Source organism: Molothrus aeneus, unplaced genomic scaffold (genome assembly GCF_037042795.1).
Source record: "Molothrus aeneus isolate 106 unplaced genomic scaffold, BPBGC_Maene_1.0 scaffold_134, whole genome shotgun sequence".
Classification (NCBI taxonomy): Eukaryota; Metazoa; Chordata; class Aves; order Passeriformes; family Icteridae; genus Molothrus; species Molothrus aeneus.
The window spans coordinates 126,025-146,549 of record NW_027098797.1 but is presented as its reverse complement, the minus strand read 5'-3'; the positions used below and the strand labels follow the sequence as shown (position 1 = coordinate 146,549).

The 20,525-nt window shown below is 63.0% G+C and overlaps 2 protein-coding genes across 5 annotated transcripts; one reads left to right on the top strand and one right to left on the bottom strand.

Annotated features, from left to right (window-relative positions):
* Positions 1–177: 177 nt before the first annotated feature.
* CAMTA2 (calmodulin binding transcription activator 2) lies at positions 178–9,077 on the bottom strand. Of its 3 annotated transcripts, none has more exons than XM_066569977.1 (22): positions 9,019–9,077; positions 8,326–8,415; positions 8,117–8,217; positions 7,713–7,780; positions 7,497–7,632; positions 6,834–6,905; positions 6,445–6,622; positions 5,963–6,103; positions 4,656–5,428; positions 4,445–4,571; positions 4,226–4,354; positions 3,892–4,016; positions 3,585–3,793; positions 3,396–3,474; positions 2,982–3,216; positions 2,455–2,624; positions 2,131–2,351; positions 1,688–1,892; positions 1,374–1,445; positions 1,228–1,248; positions 691–983; positions 178–512 (listed from the first exon to the last, which is right to left on the bottom strand). In XM_066569977.1, exons 2-22 carry the CDS (start codon positions 8,354–8,356, stop codon positions 449–451), a joined length of 3,450 nt encoding a protein of 1,149 aa, XP_066426074.1. In that variant the 5' UTR covers positions 8,357–8,415; positions 9,019–9,077; the 3' UTR covers positions 178–448. The 3 variants fall into 3 exon arrangements, with proteins under 3 accessions (XP_066426074.1, XP_066426076.1, XP_066426075.1); XM_066569979.1 differs by lacking the exon at positions 1,228–1,248 and having other exon boundaries at positions 691–765; positions 841–983; XM_066569978.1 differs by lacking the exon at positions 9,019–9,077 and having other exon boundaries at positions 8,326–8,615.
* A 159-nt stretch (positions 9,078–9,236) lies between these two features.
* Positions 9,237–20,343, top strand: KIF1C (kinesin family member 1C). Of its 2 annotated transcripts, none has more exons than XM_066569972.1 (24): positions 9,237–9,566; positions 9,672–10,078; positions 10,968–11,091; positions 11,353–11,429; positions 11,553–11,705; positions 11,792–11,857; positions 12,200–12,378; positions 12,464–12,575; positions 12,956–13,033; positions 13,147–13,212; positions 13,306–13,381; positions 14,177–14,255; positions 14,335–14,456; positions 14,854–14,972; positions 15,097–15,176; positions 15,444–15,519; positions 15,633–15,712; positions 15,798–15,892; positions 16,142–16,225; positions 16,576–16,738; positions 16,834–16,891; positions 17,439–17,747; positions 18,278–18,427; positions 19,562–20,343. In XM_066569972.1, the coding sequence occupies exons 3-24, from the start codon at positions 10,986–10,988 to the stop codon at positions 20,045–20,047; spliced, it is 2,814 nt and encodes a 937-aa protein (XP_066426069.1). In that variant the 5' UTR covers positions 9,237–9,566; positions 9,672–10,078; positions 10,968–10,985; the 3' UTR covers positions 20,048–20,343. The 2 variants fall into 2 exon arrangements, with proteins under 2 accessions (XP_066426069.1, XP_066426068.1); XM_066569971.1 differs by having other exon boundaries at positions 11,526–11,705.
* The last annotated feature ends 182 nt before the right edge of the window (positions 20,344–20,525 follow it).

The following is a 20,525-nucleotide window of genomic DNA, read 5'->3' as shown; positions in this document are numbered from 1 at the left end:
CGCCATGTCCCCCCAGCGATCTCTCCTCCCTCCCTCCTTCCCTTCCCCATGTCCCCCCCAGTGTCCCCTCCCCACCCACAAACACAAACTCACCGCATTTTCCATTCCCGCTTCCTCATTGTTTTTTAATGGAACTTTGTACAAAGAGCCCCCACGGGGCGGGGGGGGGCGGGGGGGGCATGCGGAGGAGGGGCGGGGGGCGATGGGGAGGGGGTGCAGGGCAGCCCTGCCCCCTTCTGCCCCTCCCCACGGGGACAGTCGGACACACAGACACGCCTGGGGGGAATGGACAGCGAGGGGAGCTCCCCCCGTGCCTGGGACCCCCATGGGGGGAGCATTGAGGGTCCCCCAACGTCTGCGACCCCTGTGGGGGGAGCACTGAGGGTCCCCCCAACACCTGGGACCCCCGTGGAGGGGTCACTGAGGGTCCCCCAACCCCGTGGGGGGGTCACGAGGCCAGGCCCCGTGTCTGTAAACTCTCCACGTCCTTGTTCTCCTTCAGCTCCTCCATCCTGGGCCAGGGACACACAAATTTGGGGTGGGGTCAGGCTTTTTTGGGACTCTGCACCCACGGTACCACCTGTCCCCAAACCCCTGGGAACACCTTTCCCATGTCCCCACCCATCCTGTGTGACACCTCACGGTGTCCCTCCCTGTCCCCTCCCTGCTGTCTCCTCCCTGTCCCTGTACCGGTGGCGGCAGCGCCGCAGGAACCTCATGATCTTCCTCGCTGCCTGGTCCTGCTTGAGGGTGAGGAAGGTGCTCCTGGGGGGGACGGAGGGGGCAGGTGAGCCCCCTGTGCCCCCTGCCCCGCACCCCCCGGGTGCCCCCCGCCCATACCGGTGCTGGCGGAGGCTGCGGAAGCGCTGCTGGATCAGCACGGCCGCCCGCCGGCGGCGCTGGAAGCGCTTCTGCTCCGCATAGCTGCGGAACTTGCTCTGGATCAGGATGGCGGCCTGCGTCATCCGCTGGAACAGCGCGAACTGCAAGGGACACCAGTGTCACCTCAATGTCACAGCACCCTCAAACAGGGAGCCCAATGTCACCCCAGTGTCCCAGCACCCCTGCGTCATCTGCTGGAACAGCGCGAACTGCAAGGGACACCAGTGTCACCTCAGTGTCACCACAGTGTCCCAGCACCCCTGCGTCAAAAACACCTGGGTGACTCCTAACACCCAAAACGGCCCCAAACAAACATCTGGGTGACCCCAACACTGCCCCCGTTACCTTCAGAGCGATCCAGGTCAGCTTGTGGGGCAGAGACAGAGGGTTAGGGGGGTTCTGGGTGGTCCCTGGGGGTCTGGGGTCCCCGGGGCTCTCGGGGGTGCCTGGCAGGGGTCCCGGGGGTTTTGGGGTCCCCCACACCCCGGTACCTGTTTGTACTTGCGGTAGCAGCGCTGGATGACGGCGGCCGCCAGCTCCTGCTGCTCCTTCAGCCTCCGGCCCTGGGGAGCCAGGGGAGGGTTTGGGGGGTCAGTGGGGCTGGGGAGCCCCCAGAGGGGCCCCAGGGGTGTTGTGGGGTGCAGGGGAGCCCCTGGAGGGGCCCTGGGAGGGTTTTGGGGTGCAGGGAGGGAACGCCCACTGGGATTTTGAGGTGCAGGGGAGCCCGTGGGTGGGTTTTGGGGTGCAGGGGAGCCCCGGGGGGGGGTCCCAGGGTAGATTTTGGGGTTCAGGGGTGAGCACCCACCCGGTACTTGCGGAAGGCCCCCTGGACGAGCCGTGCGGCCTCGTAGAGCTCGTGCTGCTCCTGGTCACTGAGGGTCAGCAGGGCCACGGCCCCCCCCTCGCCGCGAGCCCCCCCGGAGGCATTCAGGAACTCGGCCCAGCCTGCCGCCGAGGGGGGGGGCGGCCGCTCGGGGACCCCCGGGGACCCCCGCGAGGCCACCTCCGCCCTGGGGGGGACACACGCACAGGAGGGTCAGGGGGATGGGGGGGGACACACCCAGGAGTGTCACAGGATGTCCCCAGGGTGTCCCAGGGACCAGGGGGTGCCCCCAGGGGGACTCTGGGGTGTGGAGGATGTGGGAGACTCCCCCATGGAGACACTGGAGTACCACAGGACCCTCCCAAGGAGGTCCCTGTGACCCCCCCCCGGGGAGCTGAGGGTGCCCCCCTGGAACCCCAGGGTACCTGTGCCCAGGTGTGGGGGGCCGGTCCACGCTCTCCAGGTACGTGGCCAGCCAGGCCATGGCAGCGCCCAGCCCCGCTGTCCCTGCTGTGCCTGGTGTCCCCGGGGTCCCTCCCGGTGCTCCCAGTGCTCCCAGTGCCCCCGGGGGCCCCCCTGGCGCCTCCTGCTTGATGCGTTCGGGGGTGGCCTCGATGATCTGGCGGGCCAGGGTCACCACCTCAGCCTGGGGACAAAGGACAAGGGGTGTCCCCACCTCGGCCTAGGGACACAGGGGGACATCGGGGGTCTGCACCAGGGGTGTCCCCAGCCCCTGTCCCCCCCTTTACCTGCAGGGCGTCAGAGGGCGGGGCCAGGGCGTCCTCAGGGGGGCTGGGGGGCACTGCCACCCCCCAGGTGTCATCCTCGGGGGGCCCGGAGGGGCCGGGGGGCAGCGGGACGGAGCCAGGACCCTCGGAGAGCCCCGAGGGGGACGAGAGGCTGCTGGCTGTGCTCAGCCCTGGGGACACGGGGACATGGCAGGGACAGGGGGGGTTAGTGATGGGGGGACACACCCCGAGGGCACATGGGGACATGGGGGACATGGCAGGAGGACAGGGGACACCATGGGGGCATTCCAGGGACACAAAGATGCTGGAGGAGGACAGGGAACATCAGGGGACATGGGGAGGACACAGGGTCAAAAGGCTGGAGGGGACCAGTGATGCCCTGGGAGCACACAAAAGGGGACAGGGTGAGGATAGGGTGACAGTGACAGTGAGGGGACAGTGACCACACCAGGGGGGTGGAGACCAGGGACAGGACACAGTGACACCAGGACAGAGTGCCAGAGGACAGGGAGGACAAGGGGCCATACCTGTGTCGGGGCTGGCGGACAGCGGGGAGGGGACGCGCAGGCCGGGCAGGTGGCAGCGAGGGGACACGGGTGACACCTGCAGCTCCTCCAGGCGGGTGACAAGGGCCAGGTGGCCGCGGGCACGGGCCAGGGCCAGGGGCAGCCGGCCCAGGGTGTCGGGGACGGCCAGCGCCCGCCGGTCCCAGCGGCACAGCCGCTCCGCCGCCTCCCGGTGCCCCAGGGCACACGCCCACATCTGGGGACAACGAGGGGACAGCGGTGTCCCCAGGGTGTCACTTGTGTCCAGGTGCCACCCCTGGTATCCCCCAGCCCTGCCTGAGACACCACGCTGTGCCCCATGCCCTTGGGATGCACTGCCAGCCCTGCCACAGTGTCACCACCAAAGTGTTCCCTATGTCCCCAGTGTCCCCTCACCAGGGGGGTGCAGGAGAAATGGTCCACATTGAGGGGGTCGATCTCCTGCTCCAGCTCCAGGCTCTCAACTGCCAGCGCCCTGCAGGGACACGAGGGGTCACAGGCTGGGGAGGGCCACCTCTGCTTGGGGACGCTGCTTGGGGGGACACCCATTTCTGTCCCCAGGTGTCCCCAGGCATCCCTGCTCACCGCCAGCGCCGCAGAGCCTCCACCAGGCTGGCGTAGCCCTGGGCAGCCGCCAGGTGCAGCAGAGTCATCCCACGGAACGTCACCCCGTGTGCCAGCAGCGAGGTCCCCGCTGTGCCCGGCGCTGTCCCTGGTGACCCCGACCAGCCCGGCCGCGCCATCATGGCCTCGCAGACGGCCACCACCCGCGCCTCGAAGGACGAGCTCGGCCCCTGGGGACACCAGGGAATGTCAGGGGACATGGAGGACACAGTGTGGACATCAGGGAATGTCAGGGGACACAGGGACCTTGGTGCCGGGGTGGCCTCACCTGCTCGGGGGGGGTCTCGGAAGGAGCCCCCCGTGGGGGGGGAAGGGGCGCGGGGGGGGGCAGGGCCCCCAAACGCATCTCCAGCTGCTCCAGGCGCTCCAGGATGGACAGACGGAACTGGGCCTCTGCAGAGGGGGGACCCAAGGGTGAGGGGGGCACCCTGACCCTCTTTGAGCCCCCCCAAAAGCCCTGACCCCAAAGAGTGTTACTCCATGGAGAGAAGGATGGGTTTGGGGCCACCACGACAGGACCCCAAAATGAACACAGGTGTTTGGGTGCTATCCCTGGGGGGGGTTTGTCCTGTTCTGGGGGGGTCCCGGGGGTCCCCACTCACCGTCCAGCGCCAGCCAGTCCAGCTGTGCCCCGGGGGCCGCCCCCCGTGCCCGGTACTCGAATGGGGCCGCAGCCGAGAGCAGCCGGGGGGGACAGGCCACGCGCAGGGCGGCCACGCCGGCCTCGTGGGCTGCAGGACAGACACACAGACGCGGAGAGGAGGGGTCAGAGCACCGACAGACCCTTGCGGGGAGGGGATTTGCGGGTGGGGGGCACTCACGGGGGCAGTAGCAGCGCAGCACGCCCGGCTGGACCAGCGCGGCGGGCACCGAGGTGCGGTCGAACAGACACGAGTAGGAGGCACCGGGGTCCCCCCAGGGCCCCGTGATCAGCACCTTGACCCCGCCCTGGGGGGGACACACCGGGAGGGTCACCGGGGGGGGTCACCGGGGGGTCACCCGGGGAGAACACCCCCTCCCCAAATCGCTCACCTCGGGGTACGACCACTCCGGGGAGAAATCGGTGATGGCCACGGCGGGGGGGGGGTCGCTGGGGGGGCCCGAGGGGGAGGAGGGGAGCTGGTGGTGGGGGGGGGCGTGGGGGGGGTCGCGCAGGGTTGGGGGGACCCCCCCCGTGTCTCCCCCACCCCCCAGCAGCAGCTCGGGGAAGGGCAGGGGGAACGCGGGCTGGGGAGGGGGCGCGGCGGCAGGGAGGGGGCCCTGGGCTGCAGCCCCCCGCTTTCCTTCCTCCTCCTCCTCCTCCTCCTCATCCTCCTCCTCCTCCTGCAGCTTTGGGGGGGCCGGGGGGGGCGCGCCGGGGGGGGGGTCGGCCTCGCAGCCGTAGGTCTGCCCGCGGCGGGGGCTGTTGAGGAAGCAGTCGGGGTCGAAGGCAGTGGTGGGGGGCTGCAGCGGGGGGGGGGCCGTGGGGCAGGACCCCTCGGGGGTTCCCACCAGGTGCTGGCTCGGGGTCAGCCCCAGGGGCTGCTCGGGACCCCCCGGCGCCGCCGCGCCCCCCCCACCCCCCCCCAAATTGGCGACCACCAACAGGGGCAGAGCCCCCCCATTACTACCCCCACCCCCCGAGGATGGGGGCGGAAATGGGGAGGGTCGGGTGGGTCCCTCGGGGGGGGCGGGGGAGGGCTGGGTGGTGTCCGGGGAGGAGGGGGCAGGTTTGGGGGGGTCCCCAGGGGGGGCGACCCCTTCCCGCTCCAGTTTTGGGGAGATGATTCGGTGCTTGGTGCTGCTGCACTTATGGCCGGGGGTGCCTGGGGGGGCAAGGGGGGGCGGGTTAGCGGGGGGCAGAATTTGGGGTGGGGGCAGATTTTGGGGTCACAACGGGGATTTTGGGAAAGTCCCAAAGAGATTCGGGGTGTTCAGAGTGAGCAGAGGAATTTGGGGGTGTCCCGAGGGGTTTGGGGTGGTTCCACATGGGTCCCAAGGGGCTGTTCTGGGGTACCAGGGGCTGTTCTGGGGTCCCAGGGGCAGTTTTGGGGTTCCCAAGGGGTTCTGGGCGGTCCCGGGGGGTTCCCTGGTGTTTTGGGGGGCTACCCGGGGGTTTTGGGTGTGCTGGGGGGTTCCCTTTGGTTTTGGGGGGGGTTCTCTGGGATTTTGGGGGGTTCCCCAGAGTTTTGGGGGTTTCCCCAGGGTTTTGGGGGTTCCCAGTGGGTTCCCTGGGGTTTCGGTGGCTTCCCTGGGATTTTGGGGGATTCCCCGGGTTTCCCCTGGGGGTTTTGGGGGATTCCCTGGGGGTTCGAGGGTTTCCCCAGGATTTCGGGGGTCCCGGGGGGGCTCTGTCTCACCCAGCCCCCCGGCGCAGAGGCAGGCGTGGGTGCGGGGGGGTGGCCGGGCCTGGTGCCTCTCCAGGACGTGCTGCACCAGCTGCTCCAGGGACAGCCCGGGGGCGGCCCCCCCATTGCCACAGCCCCACTTCACCCCGTGGACTGCGGGACAGAGGGGGAGATCCCTCAGAAACAGAGCTGGGGGGTGCAACCCCTCCCTGACCCCCAAACAGCCCCACAGCCTCTGCCCAGCCCCCCAGAACAGCCCCACAGAGCCCCCCATTCCACTCCATCCTGTGGGAAAGCACAAAATTCCTCCAGAATTTGGTTTGGGGTGTTCTCCCCCTCCCCAGCCCCACTTTACCCTGCAGAATTTCATAAAGAAATTAAAAAATCTGTCAAAAAAGAGCATTTAGGGCCTCTCTCCCCTTCCCACTGCCCCAACTCCTCTACGTGCAAACCCCCCCGATGCAGAAGCCCCCCGGGGGCCGCCCCCCACTCACACATGGGGCGCAGCTGAGCCACCAGCTCCTCCTGGGACCACTTGAGCCACTCCCGGGGGTCGCAGAGCGGGGGGGCCCCCGAGCAGAGGGGGGGGCTGCAGAGCCGGGGGGCGCAGCCCCGGCCGCACTCCTCCATGGCCGGCACGTTCAGGTAGTGCACCAGCACGATGTCGGGGTTCTGGGGGGCACAGGGGGCAGCTCTGGGTGTGGGGGGGTCCCGGGGGGGTCCCGGGGGTCCCTGAGCACGGGGGGGGCTGCAAAGCCGGGGGGTTTCACTCCTCCACGGCCGGCGCATTCAGGTCGGGCACCAGCACGATGTCAGGGTTCTGGGGGGGCATACTGGGGTTGGGGGGGTCCCTGGGGGGGGTCCTGGCCCCCTCCCCAGTTACCTGCAGCAGCCAGTAGCAGCGGCGGTGGAAGGTGGGCACGATGGAGGAGTGCACGTAGCAGCCGTAGAGGCACTGGGGAGGGGACACAGCACGGACTGGGGGGGGTCCTGACGGATTTTGGGGGGTCCCTGCAGCCTACGGGGGTCTCACATCCAAGTGTGGGTGACCCCAGAGTTTTAGCTGCATGGGCTGGAGGAAATAAACGCCCCCAGACTGCCCCTCCCGGGGATCCCCAGCACCCCCAAACCCATTTTGGGCATCTCCCAACACCCCCAAACTGCCCCCCAGCACCCAAAAACCATCCTCTGCTGCTCCCAACACCCCCAAACTGCCCGCTGGGGATCCCCAGCACCCCCAAACTCCATTTTGGGCACCTCCCAACACCCCCAAACCCCCAGCTCGGGACCTCCCAGCACGCCTAGACACACAACTGGGAATCTTGGACCACCTAAACCGCCCACTGGGTGTCCCCAGCATCCCAAGTGTCCCTTGAGGGCACCCAGCCCCCTGTGATCCCCCTCTTGTGTGTCCTGACACCCCCCAGAGGTGCATCCCCAGCTGCCCATACCTGAACCAGGGGCACCTTTATGGAAAGGGAGGCTTTTTGTGTGGCACCAGGGGTTTTTTGGGGAGGTGGGGGGCTGTGTTTTGGGGGCCCCCTACCTCCACTCCTTGCACCTTCAGCTTCATGTGGTCCTCGCGGGTGGTTTTGCCGTCCTTGCGTTTCTTCCAGCAGTAGCCATCCTTGCGGTACTTGACCTTCTTGCGGTTGTACAGGATCACCGACCCGTTCTGCGGCCTGGACACGGGGTCAGGGGGTCCTTGGGAGCCCCCCGGGCACCCCCAGGCCACCCCCAGCCCCTCAGGGCATCCCCACACCTGGTTTTGGGGGAGCACGAGAGCCACTCGTCGTGTTTCTCAAAGGTGATCAGGTACGAGGCGATTTCCTGGGGAGGGGACAGGCGACAAGTCTGTGTCCCCTCTCCCCCAACCCTGCACCACTCTGCTGTCCCACCCCTGCTGTCCCACGGTCTGGATGTCCCCTGTCCTGCCCCCGTCCCTCATTTTCCCCCCATCCCAAACCAAGCCCCCTCCTGTGTCCCCACAGCTCCAGATGCCTCCTGCACATCCCAGTCCCTTCCATCCCCATTCCTGTGTCCCCACATCCCCTCCCATGTTTCCAAGTTCCTCCTTCCCACCCCACATCCCTCCCATCTCCTTTCTCGTGTCCCCACATCCCCTCCACGATCCCCCCGAGCCCCCCAGTGCCCCCCAGTGCCCACCTCGTTGGTGTTCCAGCGCAGCTGCTCCTTGGGCAGCACGGGACATTTGGGCAGACACTCCACCAACTTCCGGGGCAGGAAAACCTTCAGGTGTCCCCTCTCTGCCGGGGGGGATGGCTCAGTGTCCCCACTGTGTCCCCTCCCTGTCCCCAACGCCCCCCCAGTGTCCCCTGTGTCCCCTCCCTGTCCCCGTGTCCCCCTGCCCTCACCTGAGACCTCAGGGGGGTCCTTGCTGCTCATCTCGGGAGGTGTGTGGGGCCCTCAGGGCTCCCCAAGGGGGGCACAGCAAGGGCTGCAACCTGCAGGGACCCCCAAAAAAAATAGGTGATGGGGTGGGGGACACGGGACCCCCCAAAAACGGCTGATGGGGTGAGGTACAGTGGAGGGACCCCCAAAATGGCTGACAGGGTGGGGGATCAATGGGGTGACATCGGGGGGACAGGGAACCAGGGACCCCCCAAAAAACGGCTGACGGGGTGGGGGATCAATGGGGTGACAGGGGACTGTAACCTCACATCCCCTGCCCATCGCACCCCACATCTCTTCCCCGCTGCCCCCCACATCTCTGCCCCATCGCCCCCCACATCTCTGCCCCATCGCCCCCCACATCTCTGCAGTCTAACCCCACATCTCTGCCCCACTGCACCCCAGATCTCTGCACTATAACCCCACATCCCCCTCCCATTGCCCCCCACATCTTTGCCCCACTGCCCCCCATATCCCCTTCCCATTGCCCCCCACATCTCTGCCCCACACCCCCCACGCCCCGCCCACCGCCCCCCCATCTCCGCCCCACATCCCGCCCCACAGCGGCCCCCCCCCCGGAACCCCCCCAACCCCCATCCCCGCCCCACACGGTCCCGGCCCCGCCCTCGGCCCCGCCCCGGCCCCCCCGGCCCCACCTGGCGCCTCAGGGCCGCCGCCGCCGCCGCCGCCCCCGCCCCCGCCGCCCGCCGCCATCTTCCCGCCCGCCGCGGGCCAGCGCCGCCGGCGCCTGACGTCAGCGCGCAAGGGGGCGGGGCCGCTCCGCCGGGCGGGGGCGTGGTCAGCGCGTAAAAGGGCGTGGTTGGGTGGGGGTGTTCGGGGTCGTGTGGGCGGGGCGACGTGGCGCGACGAACAACTGCCAGTTGTGCTCTCAGACTACATAACCACGAAAAAAGGTTTCCAATGGTGTGAGAAATACCATTAGTACTGTAAATAAACTTTCTTGAGGCAATTTTGGGGCCATTTTGAGGATTCGGAGGCTGTCTTTTTGAGGCCATTTTGAGGATTTGTAGCCTTTCTGGGCGAAAAAAATATAGGGAAACCTGAAAGAAAAGAGAAAGAAAAAAGCAAAGAGAAAATGGATGAAATTATTTCAGAAAAAGAAGACGAAAGCGTGAGTTAAAAAATGGGGAAAACACAAGCCTGAAGGAAAAAGGAGAGAGACACGCGACGGGAAAATCCTGAGGTAAAAACGCGGGAAAAGCCCTTCCATTTGTGGGCCCCATCTGTACCGCGTTGCCCTTTTAAGAAGGGGCGGAGCATCAACCCCACCCCTCGCGCCACGCCCCAGGCCCCGCCCTCGGACCGGCCCAGCCCCGCCCCGCCGGGCCCGGGCGCGGCCGCAGCCCCGGAGCCGCCGCGGAGCGCCGGGAACGGCCGAGAACAACCGGGAAAAACCGAAAACACCCTCGGAACAGCCTCGGAGCCGCCGCGGAGCACCGGGAACGACCGGGAAACCTCCGGAACACCCCCGGAACCCCCCAGAAACCCCCGGAACATCCCCGGGAACCCCCCGGCAACGGCCAGGACCCCCCGGGACCCCCTCGGAACCCCTCAGGAACGGCCCGGAACCGCCGGGAACCACCAGGAACCACCGGGAAATCTTCGGAACTCCCCGGGAACGGCCGGGGACCCCCCGGGACCCCCTCGGAAACCCCGGACACCCCCGGGCCGAGGGGATGCCGCAGCGCGGGGCCGGTGAGCGGGAACGGCGAGAGTTTGGGGGACGTCAGGGCTCGGGGAGCAAATTAGGGGGGTTCACAGGGGGGTAGGGGCAGGTTTGGGGGTCCTGGGGGTGTGGGAAGGGGGTTTAGGGGGTCCTGGGGGGTTCGGGTGTGTCATGTGTTGTTTATTGTGACCTGGAGTCACCTGGGGTGTGGGGGCGGGGGGAAACTCCAGGGGGGGCTTCCCACCCCCTGCCCCAAATCCCCCCCTGTGCCCCCATCCCTGACCTCGGACCCTGCTGGGACGCCCCCTGAATTTTGGGGGGGGGCGCTGGGGAGGGTCCGGCCCGGGGGGCTTTTTGCTCACCCCCTCCCCCGGTTTTATTTTTTTTTATTACTTTTATTTATTTCTATATATTTGTATTTATATATAATTTACATTTATATATTCATATACGTATATATGTTTATTATTTTTATATTTTTATATAGTTGTTTACATTTATATATATATATGTACTTTTTATTTTTATTTAGCTTTTGTGTTTACAATTACTATTTTATATATTTATGTTTATTTATCCTTTTATGTATTTTTATTTTTTATTCTTACTTATACTATATATATTTTACATTTATAGATTTATGTATATTTATATTTCTTATATTTATGCTTATATATTTTTAATATTATTTAATTTTTAAAATTATTTTTATTTTTTAAAAAACTTTTTTTTTTTTTGTACCGCCCCCGGGTTTATTTTTAGGGCTCTCCTTGGGCGGCACCGGGGGAGGGACACGGAGCCCCCCCTGCTCTGCCCGGGGGTCGCACACACCTGGCACACACACCTGGCACACGCACCTGGCCGAGGGGTGGCGGTGACGGGAGGGGAGGGGGCGGTGACGCCGCTCTGTCGCGACAGGCTGAGGCTGTCGCGGGCATGGCGGGCGCCTCGGTGAAGGTGGCGGTGCGGGTCCGGCCCTTCAGCGCCAGGGAGAGCAGCCGCCAGGCCAAGTGTGTCATCCAGATGCAGGGGAACACCACCTGTGAGTGCGGGGCGTCCCGGAGGGGGGGTCCCGGAAAGGGGAGGGAGCCCCCAGGGGTGGAGGGGAGATCGCGATATGGGACCCCCCCCCCCCCCCGTTGTCCCCGTCCTTGTCCCGTGCTGGCCCCGAGCCCGGAGTGCCAGCTGCCCTGGGCTAAAAATAGCAACGGGGAGGATTTTGGGGGGGGGTGAGGGTGCTGGGGGGGTGAGGGTGATGTGGGGGGGTCACCCCAACGCCGGTGTCCCCCCCCCCACCCCACAGGCATCACCAACCCCAAGCTCCCCAAGGACGGCACCAAACACTTCACCTTCGACTACTCCTACTGGTCCCACACCTCGGTGAGTGCTGGGGGGGTCCGGGGGGGCTGGAGCCCCCAAAAAGAGGGGCTGGGACCCCCAGAACAGGGGGGCTGGTCCCTGAGTGCCCCCCCACAGGAGGAGGACCCCAACTTCGCCTCGCAGCGCCGCGTGTACCAGGACATCGGCGAGGAGATGCTGGCCCACGCCTTCGAGGGCTACAACGTCTGCATCCTCGCCTACGGCCAGACGGGAGCCGGCAAATCCTACACCATGATGGGGCGGCAGGAGCCGGGGCAGCGCGGGATCATCCCGCAGGTCCGGGGGCTGGGGGGCTCCCGGGGGCCTCAGGAAGGGCTGGAGCCCCCCCAGACCCTGGTCCAAAGGTTCCTCCTCACCTGCAGCTCTGCGAGGATCTGTTCGCCCGCATGGCTCGGGAGGGGTCGCCGGAGCTGTCATTCTCTGTGGAGGTGAATTTCGGGGGCTTTGGGGAGGGTCTCCTGGACTCTGGGGGGGTCAGGGGGATTTTGGGGTTCAGAGCGTGACCTGCAGACCCCCCCTTGAGTAATTTGGGTGTTCAGCTCCTGCAGACTCACCCCAAACCCCCCACAACAGTTTGGGGGTTCATCTGCCCCCCACCCCAACACTTTGGGGGCTCAACCAAGCACCTTGGGCATTTTTCCCTGTCACCATTTTGGGGATTCCTCCCCCCAAATCCCCATCGATTTGCCCCCCAGTTTGGATTTTTCACCCCCAAATTCCCCCCCGAGTGTTGGGGTCCCTGCTGAGCGTGCCCCCCCCCCCCCCACCAGGTGAGCTACCTGGAGATCTACTGCGAGCGCGTGCGGGACCTGCTGAACCCCAAGAGCCGCGGGGGGCTGCGCGTGCGGGAGCACCCCCTGCTCGGGCCCTACGTGCAGGACCTGTCCCGCCTGGCCGTGGCCTCGTTCGCCGACATCGCCGACCTCATGGACAGCGGCAACAAGGCCAGGTGTGGGCAGGGCGGGGCACGGGGGCAGCCTGGACCCCCCAGAACCACCCCCAGGCACCGAGGGTCCCGTCCCGGTCCCCCGCAGGACGGTGGCAGCCACCAACATGAACGAGACCAGCAGCCGCTCGCACGCAGTGTTCAGCATCGTGTTCAGCCAGCGCCGCCAGGACCCGCTCAGCGAGCTGGCCACCGAGAAGGTTGGGGAGCCCTGGAGTGACCCCCTCAATCTGTCCAAACCAGGTTTTGGGTCACCCTGAAATCCTGCTGAAATTCCGCTGAAATCACCCTGAAATCACCCTGAAATCATCCCTTGAAATTCCCTTGAAATTCCCCTGAAATCCCCCTGAAATCCCCCTGAAATCTCCCCTAAAATCCCCCCAAAATCATCCCCTGAAATCCCCCTGAAATCTCCTGAATCCCCCCCAAAATTCTCCGTTATCTTCATCCAGCACTCATCAATTCTCTCCGCTCCCTCAAATCTCCCCATAATTCCACAAACACCCCCAAATTTCCCCCCAAATCCCCTCACAGCCCCCAAACCCCCAGAATTCGCTCCCAAACCCCCCTGTCCCCCCAGGTCAGCCGCATCTCCCTGGTGGATCTGGCGGGCAGCGAACGCGCCGACGCATCGGGGGCCAAGGGCATCCGCCTCAAGGTGGGCTGGGACCCCCGAAAACAGGGGCTGGGACCCCCAGAAAACAGGGGGCGACTTCCCCCTGCCCCCAGAGCCCTCCTGAGCCTTCCTCCTCTCCTCCTCCTCCTCCCCAGGAAGGCGCCAACATCAACAAATCCCTGACCACGCTGGGCAAGGTGATCTCTGCCCTGGCCGAGGCGGTGAGTCTGGGGGCCCTCGCCCTCGGGGGGGTCCCCTCCTTTTTTGGGGACCCCTCACCACCTTCCTCACCACCTTCCTCATCCTCCCAGCAGACCAGCAAGAAGAAGAAGCCAGAGTTCATCCCGTACCGGGACTCGGTGCTGACGTGGCTGCTGAAGGAGAACCTGGGTGGGTTTGATTTATTGAAAATATGGATATTGATTTAGCACCAAAATATGGATATTGATCTAGTACCGATATCCAACTGTGAGAGAGAAAAAATCTCTAACAGTTTAGAGTTAGAAAGTAAATACTTATGTTTATTGTGGGATAGCTCCCAAATACACAACACAATTTACAGGTGATTACAGAGCCCTTTTATCTAAACAACTATTGAATACCCAAAATATTTTGGGGGGCTCAGGGTATTTTTATATATATATAAATAAATATATGTATTTATTTATTTATTTATATTATTATTTATATTGATAATTTTGTTAAATATTAAATAATTTTATACAGTATATATAAACATATATTATTTTTATATACATTATTTAAATATATATTACTTTTAAAATAGTAATTTTACATATAATATGGTTTATATATATTATTATTCATTCCCTCCTATTTATATATATTTATATAAAAATATGTATTATATGTTTTTATATATATAAATATATATTAATATATTTATATATAAACATATATTATTACTTTATTATATATTAAATAATTTCTATATTATATGTAAATATATATTTTGTATATATCATTTTAATATATCTATTATTTTAAAAGTAATTTTATTATTTATAAAATAATTTCTATACATTGTTATTTATATATTATGCATATATATTTATATATTTAGTTCCCTCCTGTTTATATAGATTTATATAGATATAAATTTGTATGTATTTCTGTATAAATATTTACATAAATGTTTATATAAATATAAATCTATATAAACAGGAGGGAACTCCCGCACCGCCATGATCGCGGCGCTGAGCCCGGCCGACTGCAGCTACGAGGAGACGCTGAGCACGCTGCGGTGAGGAGGGGGCTCTGGGGGGTTGGGGGGGTCCCGGTGCTGATCCCACCCCCATTTCTCCCCTTTCTGTGCCCCCCAGGTACGCGGACCGCACGAAGCAGATCCGGTGCCACGCGGTGATCAACGAGGACCCGAACGCGCGGCTGATCCGCGAGCTGCGCCGGGAGGTGACGCGGCTCAGGGAGCTGCTGAGTGCCCAGGGTGAGGGGCCGGGGGGTCTGGGGGGCTCTGAGGGGATTTAGGGGGGATTTGGGGGTTTTTAGGGGTTTTGAGAGACTGCAGGAGCTGCTGAGTGCCCAGGGTGAGGGATTTGGGGGGTTTTGGGGGGATTTGGGGAGTTTGAGCTGCTCAGCGCCCAGGGTGAGGGGGTTTGGGGGCATTTGGGGGGCTCTGGAGGGATTTGAGGGGGATTTGGTGTTTCAGGATGGGGTTAAAGGGGTTTGTGGTGTCTGGGGGTCAGATTTAGGGGGTTTTGCAGGGGGGGCGGATTTGGGGTGTCGGTTGCAGAGAGGATCTGGGGGCAGAAGAGGTTTGGGGTTTGATTTGGGGGTGCAGGAGGTGGCACCCCCCCTCACACCCACCCCTCATCTCCCCCCAGGCCTCACCGACCCCTCCCTCACCTCCAGCCCCCCCCCCGGCACAACGCCCCCCACCCTCAATGGGGACCCGGGGCTGGAGCCCCCCCTGGGCCCCACCGAGGCCATGGAGCGGCTGCAGGTGAACAACCCCCCAAAAAAACCCCAAAATAAAGCCCAAAAACCCCTGCCCTGCTCCTCAGGGAGCCTGGGGGGATCCCCAAACCACGGGGACCCCCCCCCCCCAAAATTTGTTTTTCCTCCAGGAAACGGAGAAAATCATCGCAGAGCTGAACGAGACCTGGGAGGAGAAGCTGAGGCGGACGGAGGCGCTGAGGCTGGAGCGGTGAGGGGGGCCATGGACCCCCCGTGCCCCCCAAAATATTCCTGACCCCTCCCAAAATACCCTGAACCCTCCCCACGGCCCCCGAAATACGCTGAGCCCCCCCCAAATATTCCAGAACGCTCCCAAATTCCTTTTCCCCCCCCAAATTCCTTTTCCCCCCACCAAATTGCCTGTGCCTCCCCAAATTCCTTTTCCCCCCAAATCCCCAAATTTCCCCCCAAATCCCCAAATTTCCTTTTTCCCCCCTAAATTCCTATGCCCCCCCAGGGAAGCGCTGCTGGCCGAGATGGGGGTGGCTCTGCGTGAGGATGGCGGCACCGTCGGGGTGTTTTCCCCCAAAAAGGCAAGGTTTTAACTCTTTTAAACTGGGGGGGGGCCTCACCTCACCCTGAGGGTCCCCCCCAACCCCTCACCCCCCTTTTTATCCCCGTGCCCCCCCCAAATCCCCCCAAACAGACCCCGCACCTGGTGAACCTCAACGAGGACCCCCTGATGTCCGAGTGCCTCCTGTACCACATCAAGGATGGCGTCACCAGGTGGGTGGGGGGGCTGTGGGATCCCCAAACCCCCTCAGGACCCCCTTTGGGACCCCCCCAATTTGTGTTTTGCCCCCTCGGGCAGGGTGGGCAGGGTGGACGTGGACATCAAGCTCTCAGGACCGTCCATCCAGGATCAGCACTGCCTCTTCCGCAGCTGCCCCGACCCCTCGGGGGAAGGTACGGGATTTTGGGGGGTCCCCGCCGGATTTTGGGGTGCCTCCCCCCCTTGCCCAGCCCCCTCCTGGCACAGATTAACTCCTTTTTTACCCCCTTCCTCCTCAAAATGCTGCAATTGGAGCAGGTCAGCGCGGCCCCCCCCAGGTACCGCGAGGCTCCTGGGCGGATTTTTTGGGGTGGTTTGGGTGGGATTTGGGGTTCCCCCAGCACGGAGGTGACCCCCCCTGGTGTTGCTGTCCCCCCCTGAAGCTGTGGTGACGCTGGAGCCGTGTGAGGGGGCTGAGACCTACGTCAACGGGAAGCAGGTGACGGAGCCGGTGGTGCTCAATTCGGGTAGGGACCCCCCAAAGCCCCCCCCAGATCTCTGTGTGTCTCCCCAAAATCCCCCTGTGCCCAAGATCCCCATGGGTCTCACTTGAAACCCCCCCTAAAACCCCAACTTTTCTCCCCAAATTCCCTTGGAACTCTCACAAATCTCGTGTTGCCCCCAGATTTTCTCTGGAGTTTGTTATGACACCCTCAAAGCCCCATTTTCCACCTAAATCCACCCAAAACTTCCTGTGACCCTGCCCAACTCTGCCCCAAATCCCCTCTGTGACCCCTCCAACCCCCTCCCAACCCTCATTTTGGGGCAGAACCTGCCCCAATCTCCCCTAAAGTCCCCCGTGACCCCCCAAACCCAGGGAACAGGCTGATTCTGGGGCAGAACCACGTGTTCCGCTTCACGCACCCGGAGCAGGCGCGGCGGCAGCGGGAGCGGGGGGCGTCCCCCGGGCCCCCCCCGGACTGGAACCTGGCCCAGAGGGAGCTGCTGGAGCAGCAGGGCATCGACATGCGCCTGCACAGGTGGGCACGGGGCCCCGGAGCCCTGCAGGGCTGGGCACGGGGACCCCCGGGCTGTGCCCTGGGGGGGCTCACCCTGCGTGTCCCCCCCGGCCCAGGCTGCAGGAGCTGCAGAACCAACCCCAGGGGGACAAGGAGGGGTCGGAGCGGCCGCAGGTGAGGGGGGCACGGGGGGCGTTTGGGAATCCTGGTGTCCCCGGGTGGCCCCTGGGTGTCCCCGAGTGTCACAGGTCACCCCCGGGTCCTCTGGATGTAGTTGGGTGGCCCCTGGGTGTCACAGTTGTCCCCCTCATTGTCCCCTAGGTCCCCTCAGTGTCCCATGAGTGCCCTGGATGTGTTTTGGGGCTGTTTCTGGTGTCACGTTTGTCCCCTCAGTGTCTCGGGGGTCTCCTGAGTGTCCCCCCGGGCTGCCCTGACTCCCCCAGGGCCTCTCCTACATCCCCCCGCAGCCCCCCAGCACCAAGGAGCCCCCATCAGAGGTGACCCCCGGGTCCTCTGGATGTAGTTGGGTGGCCCCTGGGTGTCACAGTTGTCCCCCTCATTGTCCCCTGAGTCCCCTCAGTGTCCCGTGAGCACCCTGGATGTGTCTCAGGGGTCGCCCCTGGGTCCCCTCGGTGTCCTGTGACCCTCCTCTCTGTGTCCTGGGGGTGTTCTGGGTGCCCCCCAGAGCCTCTCCCCCATCTCCCATCCCATCTCCCCGCAGCCCCCTGAGGCCCCCGCGTGCCCTGAGCCCCCCCCGTGCCCCGGGCCGGGCTGGCGGCCGCTCCCGGTGCCCTCGGTGCCCTCGGTGGTGCCCTCGGTGCGCTCGGGGCCACGCCGGGCCGGGCGCCGGGAGCCGCTGCGCGTCTACCAGATCCCGCAGCGCCGCCGGGGGACAGCGCCTTCACCATCATCATCATCGTCGTCATCATCATCGTCATCGCCAGCCCCGAGGGTCAGCACCGAGCCCAGCCTGGAGCCGGCACCGCGGCTGCGGGAGGAGGAGGAGGAGAAGGATGAAGGTGGTGAGCAGGTGAGTGTGGTGGTGTTCACAGGGGTCCCAGGATGAGGGAAGAGACATGGAGAATGTTGACTCCGTGTTTCAGAAGGTTTGATTTATTATTTTATGATATTAATTTAATATTTTAATATTAAATTCATAGTATGGCAATGTTTTACTATTTTAACATTATGTTAAAGTAATATTAATTTATTATGTTAATATGTTAGTGTTATATTAAATAGTATTATATTAATATTATATTAGTATTTTAATACTATATTAAAACTATACTAAAAGAATAGAAGAAAGGATTTCATTAGAAAGCTAGCTAAGAATAGAAAAGGAATGAATAACAAAATCCTGTGTCTGACCAGAGAGAGACACATTTGGACTGTGATTGGCCATTAATTAGAAACAATCACATGAGATTAATCACAGATCCACCTGTTGCATTCCATAGGTGATAATTATTATTTACTTTTAATTTCTGAGGCCTCTCAAGTTCTCAGGAGAGAGAACCCTAAGGAAAGGGTTTTTGATAGAATGTACCTGTGTGCCAGGTGAGCGAGGTGGAGGGGCTGCGGCTGCACCTGGACAGGCTGGCCGGGATCCTGAGCGAGGTGCGGCGCCAGAACAGCGCCAAGGACGAGCAGATCCGGGCCCTGCGCGACCGCGTGGGGCAGATGGAGCGCGTCATCCCCATCCCCCTGGTGAGCACGGACAGACAGACACGGAGAAGGACTGATGGACACTGAGGGACTGAGGGACACAGGGACAGACTGAGGGACACGCGTGATGGAGCGCGTCATCCCCATCCCCCTGGTGAGCCTGGAAAAGACTGACGGACACTGAGGGACTGATGGACACTGAGGGACTGATGGACACTGAGGGACTGACGGACACTGAGGGACACGGGGACAGACTGAGGGACACGGGGACAGACTGAGGGACTGACGGACACTGAGGGACTGATGGACACTGAGGGACTGACGGACACTGAGGGACACGGGGACAGACTGAGGGACGCGTGTGATGGAGCACGTCATCCCCATCCCCCTGGTGAGCACAGACAGACTGACGGACACTGAGGGACTGACGGACATTGAGGGACTGACGGACATTGAGGGACTGAGGGACACAGGGACAGACTGAGGGACACGCATGATGGAGCGCGTCATCCCCATCCCCCTGGTGAGCACGGACAGACTGACGGACACTGAGGGACTGACGGACACTGAGGGACTGACGGACATTGAGGGACTGACAGACACAGGGACAGACTGAGGGACGTGCGTGGGGCAGATGGAGTGCATCATCCCCATCCCCCTGGGGACAGAGGGACAGACTGACGGACACTGAGGGACTGACGGACACTGAGGGACTGACGGACACTGAGGGACACGGGGACAGACTGAGGGACACGGGGACAGACTGAGGGACTGACGGACACTGAGGGACTGATGGACACTGAGGGACTGACGGACACTGAGGGACACGGGGACAGACTGAGGGACGCGTGTGATGGAGCACGTCATCCCCATCCCCCTGGTGAGCACAGACAGACTGACGGACACTGAGGGACTGACGGACATGGGGAGGGACTGAGAGCAGGGTCTGCCTGCCCCACACCCCCCCCAGCGCCCCTGGTCCGTCCCCCTGGACCCCGGCCTGTGTCCCACCCCCCCTTTCACACCCCACACCCCCCAACATGGAATCTCCGACGCCCCAAGGGCCCCCTCCCCATTCCCTGACACCCCAAGCCCCCCCTCCCCATCTTCTGACACCCCCAAACCATCCACAGCACCCCCAGACCCCTGTAACCCCCCTCTCCATCCCGCTCCCAGGACGACGCTGACGATGCCGATCCGCCCCCCCGGGACCCGCCCCGGGACCCCTCCCCGTGCCGCCCCCAGCCCCGCGCAGACCCCCCCTCGCCCCCGGGGGCGGCGGCGGCGCGGCTGTGCCGGCTGATGGAGCAGGACCCGGCGTTCCGGCGGGGGCGGCTGCGCTGGCTGCGCCAGGAGCAGGCACGGCTGATGGCGGGCGGGGGTCCGCAGCCCCTCCTGCAGCCCCCCCGGCGCCCCCCGCGCTTCCAGCAGGACTCCAAGCTGCGCTTCCCCTTCAAGAGTAACCCCCAGCACCGCCTGGCGTGGGGAGGGGGCGCGGGGGACGCCCCCCAAGCTGATAACAGCCCCCTCCCCTCATTGCAGCCCCCTCCGCACTCGGGGCGGCCCCGCCGGGGGTCTCTGGATGGGGGGTCCCCACCCCCGCCCCGAGTCCACCGCCAGCGCTCGGCTCCCGACCTGAAGGCGCGGGGTCCGGTCCCGTAAGGGGATTTGGGAGCGCGCCCCCCTCCCCAAATGGACAATCACAGCCCCCTCCCCACATTTGGGGGGTCTCCCTGCCCTGGGGAGCCCCCAGCTGCTGTCACACTGCCCCCACCCCCCCGCGTGTGTGTGTGTGTGTGTGTGTCTGGGGAGGGGTCCTCGGTCAGGAGGGCCCCCCCCCCCCGCCCCCTTAGAGGGAGTCCTTAGTTAATGGCGATCCTATTAATTAATTAAGGGGAGTCCTTAATTAATGGCTAATTAAACAGAAGCGCCTCAATTATGGGCACCCCCCCTCCCAATTTTGGTGCCTCCTCTCTGCTGGCCACGCCCACTCCAGCTTGGCATGTCTAGGCCACGCCCCGGTCACGCCTTCTGGGGCGGAGTCAAGTCGTGTCCCGCCCAGTCGCTGAGGCCCCCGCCTCTTTCCATTTGTGGGCGTGGCATTCAGGAAAACCCCGCCCTCCCACGCAGGCAGCGCGGA